Genomic DNA, 23048 nt, shown 5'->3' with positions numbered 1-23048 from the left:
TTGCAATTTACATAGAAAATATAGAGCAGAGTAAAACCATATGGCCTATCAGGCCTGCTCATCTATGCCATTTACTATCCCTTCCTGTCCCCTAGATATCCTATGTTCTAATCCCAAGCTTTCTTGAATTCAGTTACAGTCTTCGTCTCTACCACCTGCACTGGGAGGTTGTTTCACAAATTCATCACCCTTTCTGTTAAGAATTATTCTCTGAGATTACTTCTGAGTCTTGTTCCCTTTCGCCTTCATTCCAGAGCTTCCTTTCAATTGAAAGAGACTCATTTTTTGTGCATTTATGCCATGGAAGTATTAAACTCTTTTTATCATATTTCCCGTCTCGCCTTTCTTCCAAAGTATACATATTGAGATCATTGTCTGTTCCTATATGCATTATGATGAAGATTGCTGACTGTTCTAGCAGCCGCTTTCTGGACTAACTCCATCCTTTTTATATTTTTTTTGAAGGTATGGTCTCCAGAATTGTACACAGTACTCTAAGGGATCCTTTTATTAAGGCACGCTAACTGATTTACCGTGCGCTAAATTGGTTAGCATGCCTTAATAAAAGGACCCCTAAATGAGGTCTTACCAGAGAATTAGACACTATCATCTCTCTCTTAATTCTGTTGTCCATTCCTTTTGGCTTTTGCTGTTGCTTTTTCTGCCTATTTGGTCACCATAAAATTCTCATATATGATCACCCCACAAGTTCTTCTCCTTTTGTGCATAGAAGCGCTTCACTCCCTATACTATACTGATAAATTCTAAAAAGAATTGACGTTTGCTGAAAACAAAACTATACAATTTACAGCCTAAAATAGTGCTGTTTGACCCAGTCATATGAGCACACCCAGCCAGTCGTACGTATGAGAGAGATTTACATATTGAGGAGGCAATGCATGCAAATCTATCTTATGTGTGTTATGTGGATATCTTGAAAACCTGACTTGCTGGGTGTGCCCTAAGGACTGAGTTTAGCACTTGCCTAAAAATTCTTCCTCTGATATGACGTTTATCTCCTTTGTAGTCCCCAGTGGAAATCTGTTAAACTATGGGAGTCATGTCAGAGTAAAAGGAAAAAATATAAATTTCATGGGTGTTGCATGCTGGCCAGAATATTCTTCAGCTGTTGTGGATCACTAGAACCTATATATTTTGATAAACATATGAATATCAAACAAAATATGTCTGCCAATAGCTGTAATCTTTTGAGAAATTCTTACCTCCCCTTTAGTGCTGGCGTCATGGTTGTTGCAGTTGTACGGATCTTGCCACATCAGCACACCCTGAAGAAAGCTATCGCATGATGGCTGAAACGTCAGTTCTACCTACCCAGAAATAGCGAGACCTGATCAACTGCAACAGTCATTAAAATATCTAGCTTTGATCAGGTTCCTTCGTGTCATCAGGGGATTCCCCTCAAGTGTAGCTCTTTCAAGAATCTGCATCTATGTTCTCCCATTGCACATTTGGTCACTAGTGTTTCAGCGTTGGGGGTTTTTTTTTTCAGGAAAATATTAAGTCCTGGTAGTAGTGCGCATTCTTTATAGCTTTGTTTTATTAACACCCCTCCTCCAGTTTTACAAAACCATAACGTGGTTTTTAGGGCTTGCTGAGGGTTTAACAGCTCTGATGCTCATAGAATTCCTATGGACGTCGTTGCTGTTACCGCTGTGGCTGGCGCTAAAAACCGCACTACAGTTTTGTAAAAGGGGGGTAAACGTATAACCTCTCTCATTTTGCAGAAGCACTCTGAGCAGGCAATCTTCTGTGAATCGCAGCGTGTGCCGAGGCACACCAGTGTGCCTCCTGAGATTTCAGGTGTGCCGCGACACACTGGTGAGGAGGAGAGACGTCTACGCCGGTTGACTGCCTACAGGATGTGCCTCTCGTGGTGAGAAGCACATCCTGTAGGAAGTTAGCCGGCGCGGATGACTCTCCTGGCCGGTGCCTCTCCTCCTCTCCCCGCACCTCACGGATCCCTTCACCGAAGTGGGTCACGGCCAGATGGGCCTCTGCGCATGCACGGACATTGATGCGATGACGTCGGGCATGCTCGTGACATCATTGCGTCTGCGTCCGTGCACTTCTGGGTGCCTTCCGATCAGGGCACTGGATTTAGTGTGCCGCCGGCCCGAAAGTTTGTGAGACACTGACATAGATTTTCAGCAACACTGCATTTTGCATCTGTAAATGTTTCTGGCTGTGTTTTGATTTGTCAAAACAAAGGAGAAATAATCCACAATGTAATTTTTATAGCAATTTGTTTTTTGTGCCAGGTTTTCTTGTACGCTCATCTTCTGTTTCTGAGACAGGATCTTACTGGATTGTTCCAAAATAGAACAGCACATTCTTTAATAAAGCATGTCATTAGAACGTTCTAGGAATGTGAAAATTAATCAAATGGTGTCTAAATTGCCATTTCTATTATGTCTTAAACTATTCCCTTTCTTAGAAGTTGCTTGCACTTCTGTTGCTGGAATTGCCGGTCCTCCAGACTCAAAACATTTTAGAACAAACTGTTGTTATAACCCTGTCCCGCATAATGAGGCTGAATTCAGCCCACTTGTCAAGATCCTTGGCTCTACAAATTCAGCAGTCTGTCCTTTTTTCCTTCAGGGAATCTGGGTACTTATTAGAGCTCCATCTTTGCATGGCCATCCTTTGATCATTTTTTAAAAAAGCGAGAGCGCGTGAAATGCTGTTTCATGAACTTTAAAATATAAACATAGAAAATGATAGCAGATAAAGATCAAATAAGGCTATCTGGATTTTACTATTTTTTACTCAAAAGATTTGAGATAGTAATATATGTTTATTTTGTCACATGTGGACTACTGCAACATTTTGATAAGTGAGGTTGCTTAAGAAAAAGTTGAAGCACTTGCAGCAAGTCCAGAATTCAGTGGCAGTTAGTAGTGATAATGGATTTTAGAGATCATGTTTTACCAGTTTTAAGTTTGCTTTGTTGGCTGCCTTTAGCCAGTCATGTACAATTCATATTGTTAATGCAGGGTTTTAAGACTTTGCACCAGATAAGCACAAGTTTATGTGACTATGGCCCAGATTCTATAAACGGTGCCTAGATCGGCAAGCCTAGCTTAATTATTTTAAAAAGCTTAGTTGGCACCAATAACAAGCAATTAGCACCCCCATAATGGATTAAATTAAAATTAATTAGATGGTAGGCGCCTAACTCTACCACTTTTAGGTAGACGCCTAGTCCAAGGTGCCTATCAGAAAGTAATTGTAGAATTTCAAGTGATGTATTTAAGTTAAATTGGTTGATACTTTATGATGCACTTGATGTAAGTTATGAAAATGAATAAATAATTTTTTTTTTTTTAAAGAAAGTGGATGTGGTTAGGGACATATCGTGGGTGTATTGTACATGTAGGCACCAATTTTAGACTTAGGTATTGTTCGGCACCTAACTTAGGTGCTGGTATTTAGAACAAGAAAACCCTGGCATAAATAGGGGGCGCCTAAGGCTCAAGAGTTCCATGCACAATTCTGTAAACAGCGCCTAACTTAAGATTGACATGCATTATGTGCCACGCTCCTCACTGCCTTTGTTTTAGGTGTCGTTTACAGAATCGGGTCTATGTTCACAAGAAGATGGGTTGGTTGTCCTTCCTGTAGCAAAGGTTATGTTTAAGAATGCTTTATTTTTATCTTCCATGGGATATAATAGGTGTGTTGTGGAAACTCCTGGAGAAGACACTTTCTAGCTTCTTTATAATTCTGCTTGTATTTTCTCTTCTTTTTCCAAGAATTATTATGACATCCTCAGCAGCAGGAATATACGGCAACTTTGGGCAAGCAAACTACAGTGCTGCCAAGCTTGGCCTTGTGGGCCTTTCAAATACCCTTGCTATTGAAGGTGGGAAGTACAACATCTATTGTAATGCTATTGCCCCCACTGCAGGCTCCAGGCTGACTCAGACTATCATGCCTGAAGGTGAGTGACCCAAATTTTGTGGTAAGTCTTATTTAAGGTTTTAAACTGCTACTTATGAAGAACCTTGGTGAGGTCTTGATGTAGAAGCAGTATCTGCTTTTTCAGGGGCCTTCAGTACTTCAATATTGTAGGATAATTATCAATTTCCATGTAGAAACCTGAGCTCCTTTAACTTAGCTACAAACTGATTCTGCACATTGGCTTTCATAGTATCAGTTGCAGGTTCTGCAAAATGCATGTGTTCTACCTTAATATTGCCTGGGCCTGATGCAAATTGGGTTATGTAAGAATAATTTTTCTGGCAGTTTGTGTATCTTCTGCTGCAAATATATTCATTTTTTTAATTTTATAAAAGGTCTTTATTGTGAGAGTAACAGCCATTTATGGCAGAAAAATCTCAGATTTACAAACTTTCAATAATATCAGCAATAGGCTAAGAAATTACAATTCACTAAAGAAAATGATATGTAACAATTCATTCATTCATAATATTTGTTCCAGTGCATTAGGTGTGTCATTCTAGAAAAGCGGGTTATCTCCTCATGGCTGCAAACCATAGAAACATAGAATATGACTGCAGATAAGGGCCGTCGGCCCAACAAGTCTGTCCACTCAAGACTAGCCCTCCCTCCCTGGGGTATCCATCTTCTAAGCATAACTCTGTGGTACCCCTACCTGTTTGTCCCATCGCTTCTTGAAGTCGAGCACGCTACTGACCTTGACCACCTGGCATGGAAGACTATTCCATTGATCAATCACCCGCTTGGTGAAATCTTCCCCCCCTTGAGTTTCAGCGGATGCCCTCTTGTCGTCGTGGGACCCTTTAAAAAAAAGATTTCTTCCTCCACCTCAATGCGTCCCGTGATATATTTGAATGTTTCTATCATGTCCCCCCTTTCTCTGCGCTTCTCTAGAGAATATAAGCGCAGCCTGGTCAGACGTTCTTCATATGGGATGTCCTTAAGTCCTGATACCATCCTAGTTTTTTCTTTGATATCTATGATGACTGTGAGCATGCTTGGTTATAGTTGAGGCTGTTTCATTGCTTATATTTGAAGTCTCTTTTTTTTCCTCCACTTTTTTTTATAAATGAGCTGTGTAGTTGCCCCAAACAGAAGAGAATAGACCAGGGGTGCCCATACTTTTGTGGCTTGCGAGCTACTTTTAAAATGACCAAGTCAAAATGATCTACCAACAATAAAAATAAAAAAAACCATAAAGCACACTGCAGAGAAAATGTTAATTATCATATATATTCAGGGTTTTTTCAAAGAGGTCAAGACAGATGACTTTAAAATATGCACTGTCACCTCAGCAACAACTATAGAAAAATAGACAAATATAGTGCAAAATATAGACAACAATATAAAGTCTCATAACTGACACATTTTGATCACTAAATTGAAAATATAATAATTTTTCCTACCTTTGTTTTCTGATGATTTCATAAGTCTTTGGTTGCACTTCCTTCTGGCTGTGCATCCAATATTTCTTCCCTTCTTTCTGCCTCCTGCATGCTTCCTCTCCTCCAGGCCTCATTCTATTCCCCAACCAACATCTCTCTGTCCCTCCATGAGTCCAACTTTTTCTTCCTCTCTCCCTGCCCCCCTTTCTTTCTTCCTCTCTTCTTGCCCCCTTTCTTTCTTCCTCTCTTCTTGCCCCCTTTCTTTCTTCCTCTCTTCTTGCCCCCTTTCTTTCTTCCTCTCTCCCTGCCCCCTTTCTTTCTTTTTCTTCCTCTCTCCCTGCCCCCTTTTTTCTTTTTTTCTTCCTGCCCACCCCTTTCTTTCTTCCTCCCTGCTACCGCCGCCAATTTCTCCCTGCTTCCCTGACGCAGCAACAGGGCGAGGGATACCTGCATCAGCCCATGGGTTCTAAATCCTAGCCTGTAAATGGTAGATTGTGGGGAGTCTTATTGTCCTTCCCTCCTCCCCAAAAAGTAAGTGTGGGTCTTTTTGTGTGGCCAGTAGAAACTAGGAACAACCGAAGTGTACCAGGGAGAGGAAGAGACAACCAAAGCTGCAACTGTTTCCCCGTTGTGTACTGCTACCAAGCATATGCAGCATTTTACAAACATAACAGCTGCTTCATCGAATTTGCAATTAGTAAAGACCGCCCGACAAAATACAGACAAAAACACAAATCAGGGCTTTGGGATGGCAGTCAGTGGGTGCATAATGAGAAAGAAACTAGAGTGGGGAGAGAAACTAAGGAAGAGACAGCTTTCACTGAATAAAAGTGTAAGAAATCCCGACTTTACCTAATCGGTGAATCGGCTGGAAATTAAATCCTTCCTTCAGAAGTATAATATACAAAAAAAAACCAGAACTGAGTGGATCTGGGGAAAGAGCCTAGATCAGGAGTGTGCAGTGGCTGCACAAGCCTTTTCTCCCCCGACGTCAATTCTGACGTCTGAGAGGAAGTTCCGGGCCAGCCAGGCAGCGATTGGAAGGCCTGGAACTTCCTCTTTGATGTCAGAATTGACGTCGGGGGAGGGGGAAGCTTGTGCATTTGCTGCATGCACCTGGTCTGTTGCTGTGTCGGCGTTGGGGGAGAAGGGAGAAATCCCAGGCTTCGCGATCTACTAGTAGATCGCTATCAACCTTTTGGGCACCCCTGGAATAGACGGTTGGTTGTGTATTTGCTGGTAGTTGAAATCACCCGTTCTTAACGTGTTACCCAGTTTGTTAGCCTCCCTAATTTCCGATGACATTTCAGCACCTGTCTGTTCATACTGGTCAGGCAGATGATCGTAAACTCTTATCAGAGAAACATAGAAACATGATGGCAGATAAAGGCTAAATGACCAATGCAGTCTGACCATCTGCAATAACCATTATCTCTTCCTCCCTGTAAGAGATCCCACACTTTCTTGAATTCAGACAGTCTTTGTCTCCACCACCTCTTCCGGGAGACTATTTTATGCATCTATCATCCTTTCTCTAAAAATGTATTTCAATAGATTATTCCTGAGCCTGTCATCTCTTAACTTTATCCTATGCCCTCTCATTTCAGAGCTTCCTTTCAAATGAAAGAGATCTGACTCATATCTCCCCTCTCCCGCCTTTCCTCCAAAGTATACATATTGAGATCTTTAAGCCTGTCGCCATATGCCTTATGATGATGACCACACCTTAGTAGCCTTCCTCTGGACTGGCTCCATTCTTTTTATATCTTTTTGAAGATGTGGTCTCCAGAATTGTACACAGTATTCTAAAGGAGGTCTCGCCATAGTTTTATACAGGGGAATCAAAGGCCATACCTCTCCCTATGGGTTCATAGACAACAGCGCGAAAGACAAAGGCGCGCCCAGACAATTGAGCGCAGCATGGAGGCGCGCACTGCTCAAAATTACTGTTTTTAGGGGCTCCGACGGGGTTTTTTGGGGGGGAATCCCCCACTTTACTTAATAGATATCGCGCCGGCGTTATGGGGGGTTTGGGGGGTTGTAACCCTCCACATTTTACTGTAAACTTAACTTTTTCCCTAAAAACAGGGAAAAAGTGAAGTTTTCAGTAAAATGTGGGGGGTTACAACCCCCCACAATGCCCCCACAACGCGGCGCGATGTCTATTAAGTAAAGTGGGGGGTTCCCCCCATGCCTCCCCGTCGGAACCCTAAAAACATTAATTTTGAGCGGCGTGCGCCTCCGCGCTGCGCTCAATTGTCTGGGCGCGCCTTTGTCCCGGCGCGCTTTTGACCTGACACTCTCCCTATGCACCCTAGCATCCTTCTAACTTTCACCTTTTCAACCTATTGGGCCACCTTAAGATCCTCGCATACAATTGCACCCAAGTCTCGCTCTTCTGTCGTTCACATAAGTTCTTCACCCCCTAAACTGTACCGTTGGGTTTTTGCAGCCCAAATGCATAACCTTGCATTTCTTAGCATTAAACTTTAGCTACCAAATTTCAGACCATTCTTCAAGCTTCCCTAAGCCTTTCTTCATATTATTCACAACATCTGGGGTGCCTAATCTATTGCAGATTTGGGTATCATCCGCAAAGAGGCAAATTTTACCTGACAGCCCTTGAGCAATATCACTTATAAAAATGTTAAAAAGAACAGGCCCAAGAATAGAACTTTGAGGCACACCACTGGTGACATCCCTTTCCTCAGAGCGATCTCCACTGACCAATACCCTCTTGTTTCATATTCAACCAGATCCTGACACAGCCTGTCGCTTTGGGGCACATCCCGAGGGTACTTCGTTTATTTATTAGATGCCTGTGTGGAATACTATCAAAGGCTTTGCTAAAATTTAAATATACTACATTTAGCGCACTCCTTCTATCCAATTCTCTGGTCTACCACTCCCCCATCCCTATTCATGTTTGTCTTCTGTGGTCCCGCTCCCAGTGCTTCAGCCTTGCACACAGAACATAAATATTTATTAAGTAATTCAGTCTTTTAAAAAATATCAGCTTCTACATATTTCTCCCATTCACATTTGAGTCTCACAGTCCCACTTTTGCAGTTCTTCCTATCACTGATATATCTAAAAAGTCTTGTCTCACCGTTTTATTGTGTCAGCTATTTTTTCTTCGATTTGCATCTTTGCTTTTCTGACTACTCAACCAGCCTCTCATAAGTTTTCCAGATATTTTTGCCTGTCTTACTCTTTTTGCAATCTTTTGTAGCTTATGAAAGCTAACTTCTTTTTCATTACCTTCTCAGCTACTACTTTTGAGAATCAAAGCTGCCTTCTTTTCCTTTTTCTTTTAATTACTTGTCTCACAAAAAGGTCTGTTGCCCTTACAATTGATCCTTTCAGTTTTGCCCACTGCATTTCTATTCCTTCCAGACAAATTTCCTTGATGTAATCCCCCATCTGAACAAAGTTAGTTCTTTTTTTAAGTCTAGAACCTTTACTTTTGAATGAGCCCTCTCTATTTGCGTCTTAATATTAAACTGTACCATGCAGTGATCACTGGATGCCAGATGATCACCTACTGTAACATCAGAAACACTTTCCCTCTTTGTAAGCACTAAGTCCAGTATAACCTCATCCTGCCTGGGTTCCATTACCAAGTGCTGGAACAGTTTTTGTAGAGAATCCAGGATCTCCCTACTTCTAGAAGACCCCACAATAGGGATACCCTAATCAACATCTGGCATGTTAAAATCACCTATTAGTAAAATTTCCCCTTTTTTTAAAGATATATTCTATATGTCTACTATTAAATCTCTGTCCACTTCTTCCATCTGTGAAAGAGGCCTTTATATCACACCAGTGTAAATACATTTACCATTCCCTTTTTCCAAATTGATCCACAGAGCCTCTTCCTTGGCCTGCAGATCCTGCTATTGTGTGTCTTTAATATGATCGTTAACATATAACGCTACTCCCTACCTTTTCTTCCTACCCTGTCTTTCCTGAACAGATTATAGCCTGGTATGAGTATTAGAGAATGACACAGGGAAAAATTTGTCCCAGTCACTGCCCCATCACCGCGACCACCGATACTGTCCCTGCCCTGTCCCCGCAGCATCCATACAAGCCTCAGTACTGCAATATTTAGCTTATTCCTTCCTTATGAATCAAAGTTCTGGCTGCTGAACGAGAGAAAGGGATGTTCAGCTGGCAGGGCTTTGTTTATAAATTTTTATCAACACAACTAATATACTACTTTATCCTAAAGCAAAAAAAAAAAAAAGAAAAATAGATAAATACCGTATTTTTCGCTCCATAAGATGCACCTGACCATAAGACGCACCCTAGATTTAGCGAAGGAAAGCAAGAAAAATAACATTCTGAACCAAATTCTCCCTGCCAGGCTCTGCACCCTGTCCCTCTCTGGTGGTCTAGTGGTAGGCCAGGACAGGGCACAGGGCTGGCCGGGATAGGGCACAGGGCAGGGCACAGGTCAGGCAGGGACAGGGCAGGCAGGCTTAGTAGCAGGCAGGCAGGCCTAGTGGCCTGGAGGCAGGCAGGCGGGGCCCCCCCTTGGCAGGGTCCCCCTCCACAGGGCCCCCACACCGAAGCAGGCAGGGCCTCCCCCTTTACCTCAATTCCTCCCAAGGTCCAGGTCTGTAGGGCAGGACCTTTCAGCCTCCTGCTTTTTTCTCCAGCTGACTCCCGAGCGGCAGGGCCCTTTCTCCAGCTCACTTACTCCTGCTGACTTCCGCGATGCAGGACAAGGCAGGAAGCAAAATGCTCGCACCTGCCTTCTGCACTGCTTTGACTCTGACGCTGTGTCAGAGTCAGACGCTGCATCTGAGTCAAAGCGGTGCAGAAGGCAGGTGCGAGCGTGTTGCTTCCTGCCTTGTTCTGCGCCACGGGAGTCAACTGGAGGAAAGGGCAGGAAGGAGTCAGCCAGAGGAAGGGCCCTGAAGAGAGATGTTGCTGCTTCGCTGGCTTTTTCCCAGTCTCGATGTCGGTGGGAGTCCTCACGTTTCAACAGGGCAGTGGCGGTATTTAACCTCTGTCGGAAGTCCTTCTCCTTTTCTTACAGCGCCGCTGGAGCTGAAAACTTTTTTTTAAAAAAATGCTGCCTTCCCCCTTCGGTGCCGAAAACAAGGAGCTGAAGAGACGTGCTTCAGCAACTCTTCCTCTGTGCCAGTGTGGAGCAACGCTGAGGGTAAGCTTGTAGACAGCGGTGTCTACATAGAGGGAGTCATCCAGAGGAAAGGGAAGGAGGCTGAAAGCTCCTGCCCTACAATGCTGGACCACCAAAGGAATTAAGGTTGGGGGGGGGGGGTATTCGTTCTATAAGACGCACCCTTATTTCCAACCAATTTTTTTAGGGAAAAAAGTGCGTCTTATAGAGCGAAAAATACGGTATAAATTTTTTTTTCTACCTTTGTTGTCTGGTTTCTGCTTTCCTCATCTCCTCATTCATTTCCTTCCATCCACTGTCTGCTTTCTCTGTCTCTTCCATATGCTCTGTTACTGTGCCTCTCCCTTCCATCTCTCCCTCAGCTCCCCCCATAGTCTGGAATCTCTCTTCCCAATTTCCCTTCAGGAAAGGTCATCTCTGGTTGCTTCAGAGATGACCTTTTCGGCAGCCACACACGATTTCAATGCTCCGGCTGCTGGTAGGAAGCACTTTTAGAGAAATTGCCTGCCGTGAAGGTAAGGAGCAGGAAGGGAGATGCTCAGGTGACAGTTGGACTCAGGCAGCGGCGATCGGGTGGCAGCAATCAGGAGGGATGGAGGGAGGGAGATGCTTGGGCAGTGGCGGCGATCGGGCGGTGGCTATCAGTATGGAGGAGGGAGCGTGATCGGTGATCACGTGTGTTCCCTCCCTTCACTGCGGAGACAAGGCCATTCTCTCCCTGTTTCGGCAGGTAACAGCCACCGTGTCATTCTCTAATGAGTATATCCAGTCACGATTCTCTGTGAACCACATCTCCATGATCACCACTGTATCCAGCTCATCATTTTCCATCTCAGCTTCTATATCCAGAATTTTATTTCCCATACTTTAAGCATTAGTATATACTGCTGTTCAGATATTGCCTCTCTTTCCCATAGGATAGGGAATTTCTACTCATAGGGTTTCCAAAGTGAAACCCTTCCAGTAGTGTTAGTTAAAATGTTAATATTGTAATTCAAAGAATATATATTTCTGTGTAAGGCACAGGCTTGAGGAGTGTCTTCATCTTTAAATTTTGAAGAGAATATGTGACTTAATATACTGCTTTTCAGTGGTTTCACTTAAAGCAGTTTATATATTATATGAAGGTACTCATTTTGTACTTGGGAAAATGGAGGATTAAGTGACTTGTCCAGAATCACAAGATGCTGCAGAGGGAACTGAACCCAGGTTCTCAGGTCACTACACTAACCATTAAATCATTGCATAGTTCATTTGGATATTAAAAATCACTTCAAAAACTTGTGGAACACACTGAAATCCTCAAAATATAGGCTATAGCGTGAGTCCAGACATAAGCTATATACCAACCCAACAGTTGAATTAAGAGATTATTAGGATCTCAAGTGCTCACAGTTATATGCCGGTTGAACAAGTCTTAGCATATAACTATCATGTGAGCTATCATCGGTCCTTTAAACTCTTATTATGTAATTTAATTTCATTAATTTCAATCTTATTATATAATTTATAGTTCTAAGTCATGCTACTGCATTTGAAGTTATTTCAGTACTTAGCTCGGGTGTAGATTCTTAACCCGGCCTATTGAAAACTGGACGACGGAAGATCTCCGTTTCGCTCTCATTAAAAATGACAGAGCTTCTTCAGGAACAGTGCAGGTTATCGGCACTGTTTAGTTCTTAAACGCTGCTTAGCAAAGTGGCGCTCCCTGTTTGGGATAGCCCAAGACGCTGATCACGGAGAATCTAAGGGCGTCTTACTTCACTTCCGGGATTATTTTGCCCGGAAGTGAAGTAAGATGCCCTTAGATTCTCCGTGATCAGCGTATTGGGCTATCCCAAACAGGGAGCGCCACTTTGCTAAGCAGCGTTTAAGAACTAAACAGTGCCGATAAACTGCACTGTTCCTGAAGAAGCTCTGTCGTTTTTAATGAGAGCGAAACGGAGATCTTCCGTCATCCAGTTGTCCAGGTTTCAATAGGCCAGGTTAAGAATCTACACCCGAACTAAGTATTGAAATAATTTCAAATGCAGTAGCATGACAAATTAGAACTATAAATTATATAATAAGATTGAAATAAATGAAATTAAATTACATAAGAGTTTAAAGGACCGATGATAGCTCACATGATAGTTATATGCTAAGACTTGTTCAACCGGCATATAACTGTGAGCACTTGAGATCCTAATAATCTCTTAATTCAACTGTTGGGTCGATATATAGCTTATGTCTGGACTCAGGCTATAACCGATAGTTCATTTGGAACCAAAATGTCAAAAATGTTTAGTAATAAGGTAACATGAAGCCATGCTCTTCTGGACTTTTATCATACGTAATGATCTTCTTGCTGCTTTGAATTCCTGCCATATCAAATGCCAATTAACAAGCACCACTGGCAGATTGGTTTTATCTGGAGCACTACCTAAAGTCCCTAATAGGCAGTAGGTCCCCTATCTTCTGAGAAATATAGGTGACAATTGTATAAAGAATACCAAAAGGCACCAAGATGTAGTGCACTGAGTGCTAATTCTATAATGGCATCAGGGTACCCAGATTCCATTTAGGTGCTAAGGTTATTATTATTTTTTTTTTTAATGTATTTATTTATTTATTTATTCAATTTTTCTATACCGTTCTCTCCAGGGAAACTCAGAACGGTTTACATGAATTTATTCAGGTACTCAAGCATTTTTCCATATCTGTCCCGGTGGGCTCACAATCTATCTAATGTACCTGGGGCAATGGGGAGGGGGGGAATTAAGTGACTTGACCAGGGTCACAAGGAGCAGCGTGGGTTTGAACCCAAAACCCCAAAGTGCTGAGGCTGTAGCTTTAACCACTGCGCCACACACTCCCCAGAATGAGGGGAATTGTTTCACATAGAGCTCTTCAGATTCACTGCATAATTGTCTTGCCGTACTGACAAGCATCTCTAACTACTGAGGTTTTATTTCATTTACATTATTTTAGTCTTGCAGGGATTTAGGTTTGGAAGCTTCATGCCTTTTATCATAATCAATTGTTTAGCCTTAACAAGCTACAGCTCATTTTCTTATCTTACTGCAATTAATTGTGCTTTTATTTTTATTGAAAATTCAATTCCTGTAATGAAAATAACTATCTATCTTTTTCCCTCCAGCATTCTCACTTAATTCATCCCAGTTATCTTATTTTACTTTTTATTAAAAGGGTTTAATGTTTGAATTCCCTCTCTATATACAAGTGTTACTAGCATCCCAAACCATTTTGTGACTTGGAGTCTAACCTCGCACTCATTACTTTCCTAATTAGGACATCCTTCATCTATCTTGAACCTTAGACAGAGACCAGATCAACAGTTTTTGCTAGGTACTTGTGACTTGGATTGGCCTCCGTGAAGACTGGATACTTGGCTAGATTGGTCTGACCCAGTGGGGCTATTCTAATGTTCTTACTTGCAGAGGACCATCATCTGACATCTGATCAGGAGCTATTATCTACCTGAGCCTTGTCATTTTTTCCCCAGGTATAACTGCAGAAAGAATTTTCATTTGTCATTTAAAATTGTATTCATGTAAAACCTGACTAAAAGAAATCCATTGCACTTTTTGTCAACAAATTGAAGGAACCTGTTCTATCCAGATCATCATCTGTAGTTAAAGCTTATGCAGCTCTCAGTAGGCATAGTATTGTAGGGTGAGCAGGAAGCTCCTGGAGACTGACAAAGTACTATAGTCAGAAGGATTGGAGAGAAGAAGAGTCTCCTGTGACAGCAGTAATTGTGGCAAGAGGCTACAGTGGCTTGAGTTGATGTGGAAAGAGGAAGTAAAGGAAATGAGCTGCATTGTATGATCAGTACTGAAGTTAATGTTCATATTTCCATCAAAGGTGCTCATGTAAACTGCTCTGAATTGACTTCATAGTCATTAGTTAGTAGTATAGAAGCTTACACCTCCATATTCGCGGTTCACAGTTTCGGTTATTTGCGGTTTTTCAATCTAAGGCCCCGCCCCCAAATTTACATCACAGGAAGTCGCTGCAACCGGCGTAGCACAGAGAAAATCGTTGCTCCCAGCTACACTTTCTTCACTGGAACAGGGCAGATTATTTGTCTTTTTTGGTTTGGCTTTTTAACAGAAAAAACGCGAATAACATATGAAAAGTTATTCGTGTTTTTTCTTTATTCACTGCCTTGCCGTTCCCTTATCACCACGAATGCGGAGTAGGAAGTGTATATGTAATTTTTTTAGCCCGTCCTCCCAAACAAATGCCCCAGCCAGATGAGGATGCAGACTTGGACCAGGAGGTTCAATCTGTCATGCACTGGGAGGATAGCAAGTCCAATTCCATGCCACTTTTATCCCAGGATGAAGTTTCCCTGGCAGTCTGCTTCCATACAGGATGACAGCGGTCATGAGGTTGTAGCGACACTGGATCATGGGGAAGAACCCACAGTGCACTGGTTGTTCAGGGCCTCTGTGCTTTTGAGTGTTATTTCCACTTCGCTGCAAGACTTAAAGCTGGAGGTCCCATCAGTTACATCTTCTCAATGCTCAGTTATGAGCAGTTCTGTGGCTCCGATCGTGGGTTTTTTTCCCCTGACATCCAGACTTCTCTAGGCTAGTCACTGACCACAGGGAGTCGCTGGAGGGATCCCTTTGAATGGTTAAAACTATTTCCAAGTTGTATCCGATGGCACCGGATTTCCAGCAGCTCTTTCTTCAGAATTACCCCTATAACCATATTTAAATTTTTTTTTTTTTAAATTCAATAATGTTTATTAGAATTTCCAAAAATCATAATACAAAGAACAGAAAAACAATGAACAAGGAATAACGTTTAAACTTTCTTGCAGGAGTAAAAATATAAAAGACAAAAGGGTATGGTAAGAGTAATAAGCATTAAGACAGAAGACAAAAAGGCATCTTATGCTAAGAGGCAATAACCATATGGCATAATCAATACATACTAGAGATGAGAATCGGTACAGTATTCCAAAACTTTACACAAAGTCTTGTTGAAGGAAGAGATAGTATTCATAGTCATAGCTACTGACTTTTAACCATATTTAATTTTTAAAGAGGAAGATTTTATAAAGTAATACAATCTTTTTTGTTCTGTAATCTTCTTCATAAAAATATTTACCTCAGGACTTTTGTATAATGTTCACCTTGTTGAGCTGTCTTTTGAGCTTCACTCAAATGTATTTGTTATGAGATTAAGGCTGTGTTTTCAGAACACTTGCAGTGAAATAAGAAAGCAGAAGAAAAACAGTTTTTTGTAATTAGAAAGTCTTTCTTCTGTGCCTCTATGCTACTGGAGGCCATGCTCACAAGAGGGGGGTACGAGGGAGAGTTGCCACTGGCAACTGCCACTGATATTTTACAACTCATTTTATGTGTCTGTGCTCTTTTACTTTTGGGGGATGGATCTGGGGGACATCTCAATTCAGAACATCCTGAGGTGGTCTGGGTTTGGACTCGTATCTTTGGTTGCTAGTACAGTCTGACCTTTTCACTGACTGGAAAGTCACAAAATAACATGGCTGTGAAATAACAGCGAAGGGACTACCGTATTTTCATGCAGATAACGCGCACCCGTATAAAACGCGCACACGGGTATAGCGCGCAGAAACCACGATTTTATGTACAAAAACTTTTGTATACCGCGCTCACGGGTATGCCGCGCATGCAGCCCGACTGTCCTTTCGCCCGCCCCGACTCTCCTCTGGCCACTCCAACTCTCCTTTCGCCCTCCCCGACTCTCCGTGCGCTGTCCCGACTCTCCGTTCACCCGCCCTGACTTTCCGTGCACTGCCCCGACTCTCCGTGCGCTGTCCCGACTCTCCGTTCACCCCCTTGAAGGTCTGTCCCCATCCTGAAAGCCCGATGCCCCCCCCCGACGTCCGATACATCCCCCCCCCCCCCGGCAGGACCACTCGCACCCCCACCCCGAAGGACCGCCGACTCCCCGACAATATCGGGCCAGAAGGGAGCCCAAACCCTCCTGGCCACGGCGACCCCCTACCCCCACCCCGCACTACATTACGGGCAGGAGGGATCCCAGGCCCTCCTGCCCTAGACGCAAACCCCCCTCCCTCCAACGACCGCCCCCCCCAAGAACCTCCGACCGCCCCCCCAGCCGACCCGCGACCCCCCTGGCCGACCCCCACGACACCCCCCCCCCCCTTCCCCGTACCTTTGGTAGTTGGCCGGACAGATGGGAGCCAAACCCGCCTGTCCGGCAGGCAGCCAACGAGGAATGAGGCCGGATTGGCCCATCCGTCCCAAAGCTCCGCCTACTGGTGGGGCCTAAGGCGCGTGGGCCAATCAGAATAGGCCCTGGAGCCTTAGGTCCCACCTGGGGGCACGGCCTGAGGCACATGGTCGGGTTGGGCCCATGTGCCTCAGGCCGCGCCCCCAGGTGGGACCTAAGGCTCCAGGGCCTATTCTGATTGGCCCACGCGCCTTAGGCCCCACCAGTAGGCGGAGCTTTGGGACGGATGGGCCAATCCGGCCTCATTCCGTCGTTGGCTGCCTGCCGGACAGGCGGGTTTGGCTCCCGTCTGTCCGGCCAACTACCAAAGGTACGGGGAAGGGGGGTGGGGGTGTCGTGGGGGTCGGCCAGGCGGGTCGCGGGTCGGCTGGGGGGGCGGTCGGAGGTTCTTGGGGGGGGCGGTCGTTGGAGGGAGGGGGGTTTGCGTCGAGGGCAGGAGGGCCTGGGATCCCTCCTGCCCGTAATGTAGTGCGGGGTGGGGATAGGGGGTCGCCGTGGCCAGGAGGGTTTGGGCTCCCTCCTGGCCCGATATTGTCGGGGAGTTGGGGAGTCGGCCGGGCAAGAGGGCTTGGGCTCCCTCTTGCTCCGATCGTGGATGCGGGTGCGGGTGGGAGCGCGTGCGAGCGGTCGTTCGGGGTGGAGGTGCGAGCGGTCCTGCTGGGGGGGGGGCGAATCGGGTGTCGGGCGGGTTGGGAACTATGTAAAAAAATTTTTGTATACCGCGCTCACGCGTATAACGCGCGAGGGGTATGCGCGGTAGGTAAAAACGCGTATAACGCGCGCGTTATATGCGTGAAAATACGGTAATTTTTGCTTCACTGTTTTGGTTGCATGCTTTACTGACATTTGGCCTGCAGCCCACTGGGGGAGGAGGAGGGAGTAAGACCCTCTCTTTATCCTACTGGGCTTTCAGTACAATTTTTCATACTATGGCATTGTTGCTGGAGGGGCAACACGTTTGGTTCCTGCTTCCTTTTTAGGGAGATATTGAGTGCATAAGGGAGGAGGGATTGAGTACTGCTGTTTCTTGGTTTGGTGTAGTACCGTATTTTCGCGGATATAACGCGCGCGTTATACGTGATTTTACGTACCGCGCATACCCCTCGCGCGTTATATGCCTGAGCGCGGTATAGAAAAGTTTTTAAACATAGTTCCCACCCCGCCCGACGCCCGATTCACCCCCCCAGCAGGACCGCTCGCACCCCCACCCCGAACGACCGCTCGCACGCGCTCCCACCCGCACCCGCATCCACGATCGGAGCAAGAGGGAGCCCAAGCCCTCTTGCCCGGCCGACTCCCCGACGTCCGATACATCCCCCCCCCCGGCAGGACCACTCGCACCCCCACCCCGAAGGACCGCCGACTTCCCGACAATATCGGGCCAGGAGGGAGCCCAAACCCTCCTGGCCACGGCGACCCCCTACCCCCACCCCGCACTACATTACGGGCAGGAGGGATCCCAGGCCCTCCTGCCCTCGACGCAAACCCCCTCCCCCCAACGACCGCCCCCCCCCAAGAACCTCCGCCCGTCCCCCAGCCGACCCGCGACCCCCCTGGCCGACCCCCACGACACCCCCACCCGCCTTCCCCGTACCTTTGTGTAGTTGGGCCAGAAGGGAGCCCAAACCCTCCTGGCCACGACGACCCCCTAACCCCACCCCGCACTACATTACGGGCAGGAGGGATCCCAGGCCCTCCTGCCCTCGACGCAAACCCCCCTCCCTCCAACGACCGCCCGCCCCCAAGAACCTCCGACCGCCCCCCCAGCCGACCCGCGACCCCCCTGGCCGACCCCCACGACCCCCCCACCCCCCTTCCCCGTACCTTTGGAAGTTGGCCGGACAGACGGGAGCCAAACCCGCCTGTCCGGCAGCCAGCCAACGAAGAAATGAGGCCGGATTGGCCCATCCGTCCTAAAGCTCCGCCTACTGGTGGGGCCTAAGGCGCGTGGGCCAATCAGAATAGGCCCTGGAGCCTTAGGTCCCACCTGGGGGCGCGGCCTGAGACACATGGTCGGGTTTGGCCCATGTGCCTCAGGCCGCGCCCCCAGGTGGGACCTAAGGCTCCAGGGCCTATTCTGATTGGCCCACGCGCCTTAGGCCCCACCAGTAGGCGGAGCTTTAGGACGGATGGGCCAATCCGGCCTCATTTCTTCGTTGGCTGCCTGCCGGACAGGCGGGTTTGGCTCCCGTCTGTCCGGCCCACTTCCAAAGGTACGCGGAAGGGGGGTGGGGGGGGTCGTGGGGGTCGGCCAGGGGGGTCGCGGGTCGGCTGGGGGACGGGCGGAGGTTCTTGGGGGGGGCGGTCGTTGGGGGGAGGGGGTTTGCGTCGAGGGCAGGAGGGCCTGGGATCCCTCCTGCCCGTAATGTAGTGCGGGGTGGGGTTAGGGGGTCGCCGTGGCCAGGAGGGTTTGGGCTCCCTCCTGGCCCGATATTGTTGGGGAGTCGGCGGTCCTTCGGGGTGAGGGTGCGAGTGGTCCTGCCGGGGGGGGGGGATGTATCGGACGTCGGGGGGGGGGGGGCATCAGGCTTTCAGAATGGGGACAGACCTTCAAGGGGGACAGGACTTCAAGGGGGGACAGTGCACGGAAAGTCAGGGGGGGTGAACGGAGAGTCGGGACAGCGCACGGAAAGTCAGGGCAGTGCACGGAAGTCAGGGGGGTGAACGGAGAGTCGGGACAGCGCACGGAAAGTCAGGGCGGGCGAAAGGAGCGTCGGGCATCATGCGCGTTATATGCCTGAGCGCGGTATAGAAAAGTTTTGGTACATATCATCGTGATTTCTGCGCGCTATACCCCTGTGCGCGTTTTACACAGGTGCGCGTTATATCCGCGAAAATACGGTATTCATCCAGTGAGTAGCAAAAGTTACTTAGATAACATACCTGCTTATTGGCTTACTTATTGTTGATGTCAGTATTTTTTTTTTATAAGTGTATTTAGGGTTGGGAGTGAGGTATAATTTTCTGGAAGGGATTTGAGAGATAACCTTTCGATAAAGGTGGTTGGCTACATTGTTCTGATATTAAAGATGTTATTCCTAATGATAATACAGTGGAACCTTGGTTTACGAGCATAATTCGTTCCAGAAGCATGCTCGTGAACCAAATTGCTCATATATCAAAGCAAGTTTCCCCATAGGAAGTAAGGGAAACTGCTTTGATTGGTTCCACCTCCTCCCTCCCCTCCACGAGGCTACCGGCGCTGCTCCATTCTCCCCCCCCCTTGAGGAATCTGACGCTGTTCCAAACCCCTCCCCGCGATCCAGCTTCCCCCCCTACGAACCGGCATCCCCCCCCGCTCGCGTTGCCCCCCCTCCACCGCGATCCTACTTTCCCCCCTCCCGAGCAGTCAATGACACCTTTTACCCGACTTGGCACCAGTGCTGGTGCCCGAAGATACTCCCTCTTCTGGCGCGGCTGGGCGGTGCGTCGGAGATCCTCCTTCTTCTGGGCTGGGCTGGGCTGGGCTGGACTGGCTTTGAGCATTTGCACATGCTCAAAACCTTCTGGTCTCGCTCTCTGCGAGATTGAGAGCGAGACCAGAAGGCTTTGAGCATGCGCAAATGCTCAAAGCCAGTCCAGCCCAGCCCAGACCAGAAGAAGGAGGATCTCCAACGCACCGCCCAGCCCAGGCCGCACCAGAAGAGGGAGGATCTTCGGGCACCGGCACTGGTGCCAAGTCGGGTAAAGGGTGTCATTGACTGCTCGGGGGGGGGGGGAAGTAGGATCGCGGTGGAGGGGGGCAATGCGAGCGGGGGGGGGATGCCGGATCGCTGGGGGGGATGCCGGATCGCCGGGGGGGGGGGCGCTTGTACAGCGAGACAAGCTCGGTTTACGAGGCACCAAGTTTGCGAATGTTTTGCTCGTCTTGCAAAACACTCGCAAACTGGTGCACTCATAAACCGAGGTACCACTGTATATGTAATGATTAATGTGTACTCTATACCTGTCCAAACTTTTAAGTTCATGTTTGGTTTTCCTATTAGGATGCATTGTTCTTGACATTGAACTTTGATGTTTCTCTATTTGCCTTTGGAGGTGGCCTAGTGGTTACAGCTGCAGCCTCAGCACCCTGAGGTTCTGGGTTCAAGTCCAGCGCTGCTCCTTGTGACCCTGGACAAGCCACTTAACCCTCCATGGCCCTAGGTAGAGCCTGCCGGGATAAATAGGGAAAAATGCTTGAGTACCTGAATGTAAAAAAATGCGTAAAACAATCTCCATGGCAGAGTATATAAGTAACAATTAACTTGGAATTGTTCATATATATATTCATTGATCAATGATCAGTGTGAATGTTGAAATGTTTCCTGTCTGTCATCAATAAAAAAAAAAAAAATTTACAGGTCAATGTAAATTGCTGTTGTGCTAATACCTACATTTTAAACTATCTTTAGTGAAAAAATTCAAGTTTTGTTTAAGAAAAGTGTGCTGGGAATCAGTTGAATTCTCAGTTGAGAGGAAAAAAAAAGAGAACCTGTCCCATGACACTTCTCTAAATTCTGTCTTATGTTTTCAGATCTAGTGAATGCTCTGAAGCCAGAGTATGTGGCCCCTCTTGTCCTATGGCTTTGCCATGAAAGCTGTCAAGAGAATGGTGGTTTGTTTGAGGTGAGAGTTTTTTGTAATGCTGTTGCAGTTACTTCCTCTCTGATTTCTTGTGTGATACTATCACACCATAGGAAACACATGCGATGTTATTTATATTATGTAGCAGAAATTCTTCAGTACCTCCTCAAACAAGAGGCTACCACACCTGACTCGTTTTGGCCATTGGACTTTGTTAAAATGGTTTGTTCCCTCCCCCTTACCCCACATTTTCTCCTTTGTAATGTAAATGACTGTTCAATTCCATGCAGTATTCCTCCACATTTTACTTTAAATTTAAACCTGCGACCACAGGCTTAGACTTAAGTTGGTAGGTCACTAGAAAATTTTCTTCTGATATGTGGCTCAAAAACAAGAATTTCAGGATATCCCAATGGACTAGAACTGACCACCGTGCTAAGATATATATATATATATATATATATATATATATATATTAATCGTGAAAAGGGGGATATTTAACATAAATTCAAACTCATCTATTTAAAAATATAATCAACAAAAAATGGGACATATTGGTTGAAATTATATAATTGAAGCTAAGCTACATCCAAAAATAAAGTACTAAAGTAAAGGAGGGCATCTGAAATTATTCTTTACATTCATGTAACCAGGTGAAAGGGCTCACTAGAGTATATTCTCCTTCCATTACATCCATACCAGACCAGTCCAGATGAATGGGTTATGTTCCATCTATCAGCGGGTGTAGACAGAGAAAAGAAATAGTTCCAAGTGATCCGTCACTTAAGGGTATTGCGCAACCTGAAATGATCAGTATTTTCTCTGTTTGACTGTGCAGCTCTTCTCGAGTCTTGTTTGTGAGCTCCTGATCTGGTTTATTCCTGGTGTCAGTTGAGCAGGGGGTTATTGTTGGCCAAATTGGCTCTTCCTTGGCTGCTGTTATGGCTGAGCTCAGATGACACCTGATATTGCCTGCTCTCTCATCTCCCAGCTTGAGTGACACCCAGTGGTGCCCAGTTCCTCTGCTCCCCCCAGCTACACTCCTGCATCACTCCTTCCCTGGTCTGTTACTTCATGGAGTGAAGTTAAGTGAGATGAGGCTGAGATTCTTCATTGTCTTGCTTTGTGTGTGGCAGCCACTGGTGGCAAGTATGCAGTTTTTATTTTCTCCTTCTTGTCTGCAGTGCTTTCTACAGTGGGTGGCCATATTGGTTCACGAGTGCCATTTCCACATATAGCAACTGGTGGCGCCTTCCTTGGGTATCTGTGGGTTGCAACAGTCTTTTGGTTGTCTATCTTCCATGTGTAGCTTCAGAGGCAAAAGCCTATCTTTGTCTTGAATGGTGATGTTGGCAGCAATTTCAGGTCATGTATTCCTTTCCCAGGAGAGGTTTCAGGTGCAGCTGGCACAAGTGTGACTTCTGTGTCAGGAGCCTCAGAGGGACTAATAGTGGCAGATTCTGCAGGTGTGGTGGTGGTTGCAACTGTGGCTTCCTTTCAGCCTCCTTATTGTTGCATTGTTGACCGCCTATATGCTGAAAGTTTATGTTCACAGTGTTTTCCTTTGATGGTAGTTATCTATAGGTTCCTGGGGCAGCAGTTGTCTATTTGCTGCAGTGTACTTCTGCCATTGCATCTTCTGATCCACTCTGGTATGCTACTCTGTCTTCCTTATTAAAGGACTCCACTAGCTGCGCTAGCCTCTTTGA

At 46.1% G+C, this 23048-nt stretch overlaps 1 protein-coding gene across 2 annotated transcripts in view; it reads left to right on the top strand.

Annotated features, from left to right (window-relative positions):
- HSD17B4 (hydroxysteroid 17-beta dehydrogenase 4) overlaps window positions 1-23048 on the top strand; it is a 171341-nt gene that overhangs the window by 41629 nt on the left and 106664 nt on the right. For both annotated transcript variants that reach the window (XM_033929033.1, XM_033929032.1), the window contains exons 8-9: window positions 3774-3961; window positions 21290-21381. In XM_033929033.1, coding sequence (XP_033784924.1) covers window positions 3774-3961; window positions 21290-21381 — 280 coding nt within the window. The remainder of the gene's footprint in view (window positions 1-3773; window positions 3962-21289; window positions 21382-23048) is intronic.

This window comes from Geotrypetes seraphini, chromosome 1 (genome assembly GCF_902459505.1).
Source record: "Geotrypetes seraphini chromosome 1, aGeoSer1.1, whole genome shotgun sequence".
NCBI lineage: Eukaryota > Metazoa > Chordata > Amphibia > Gymnophiona > Dermophiidae > Geotrypetes > Geotrypetes seraphini.
The sequence above is the reverse complement of the archived record's forward strand: the minus strand, read 5'-3'. Positions and strand labels throughout refer to the sequence as shown.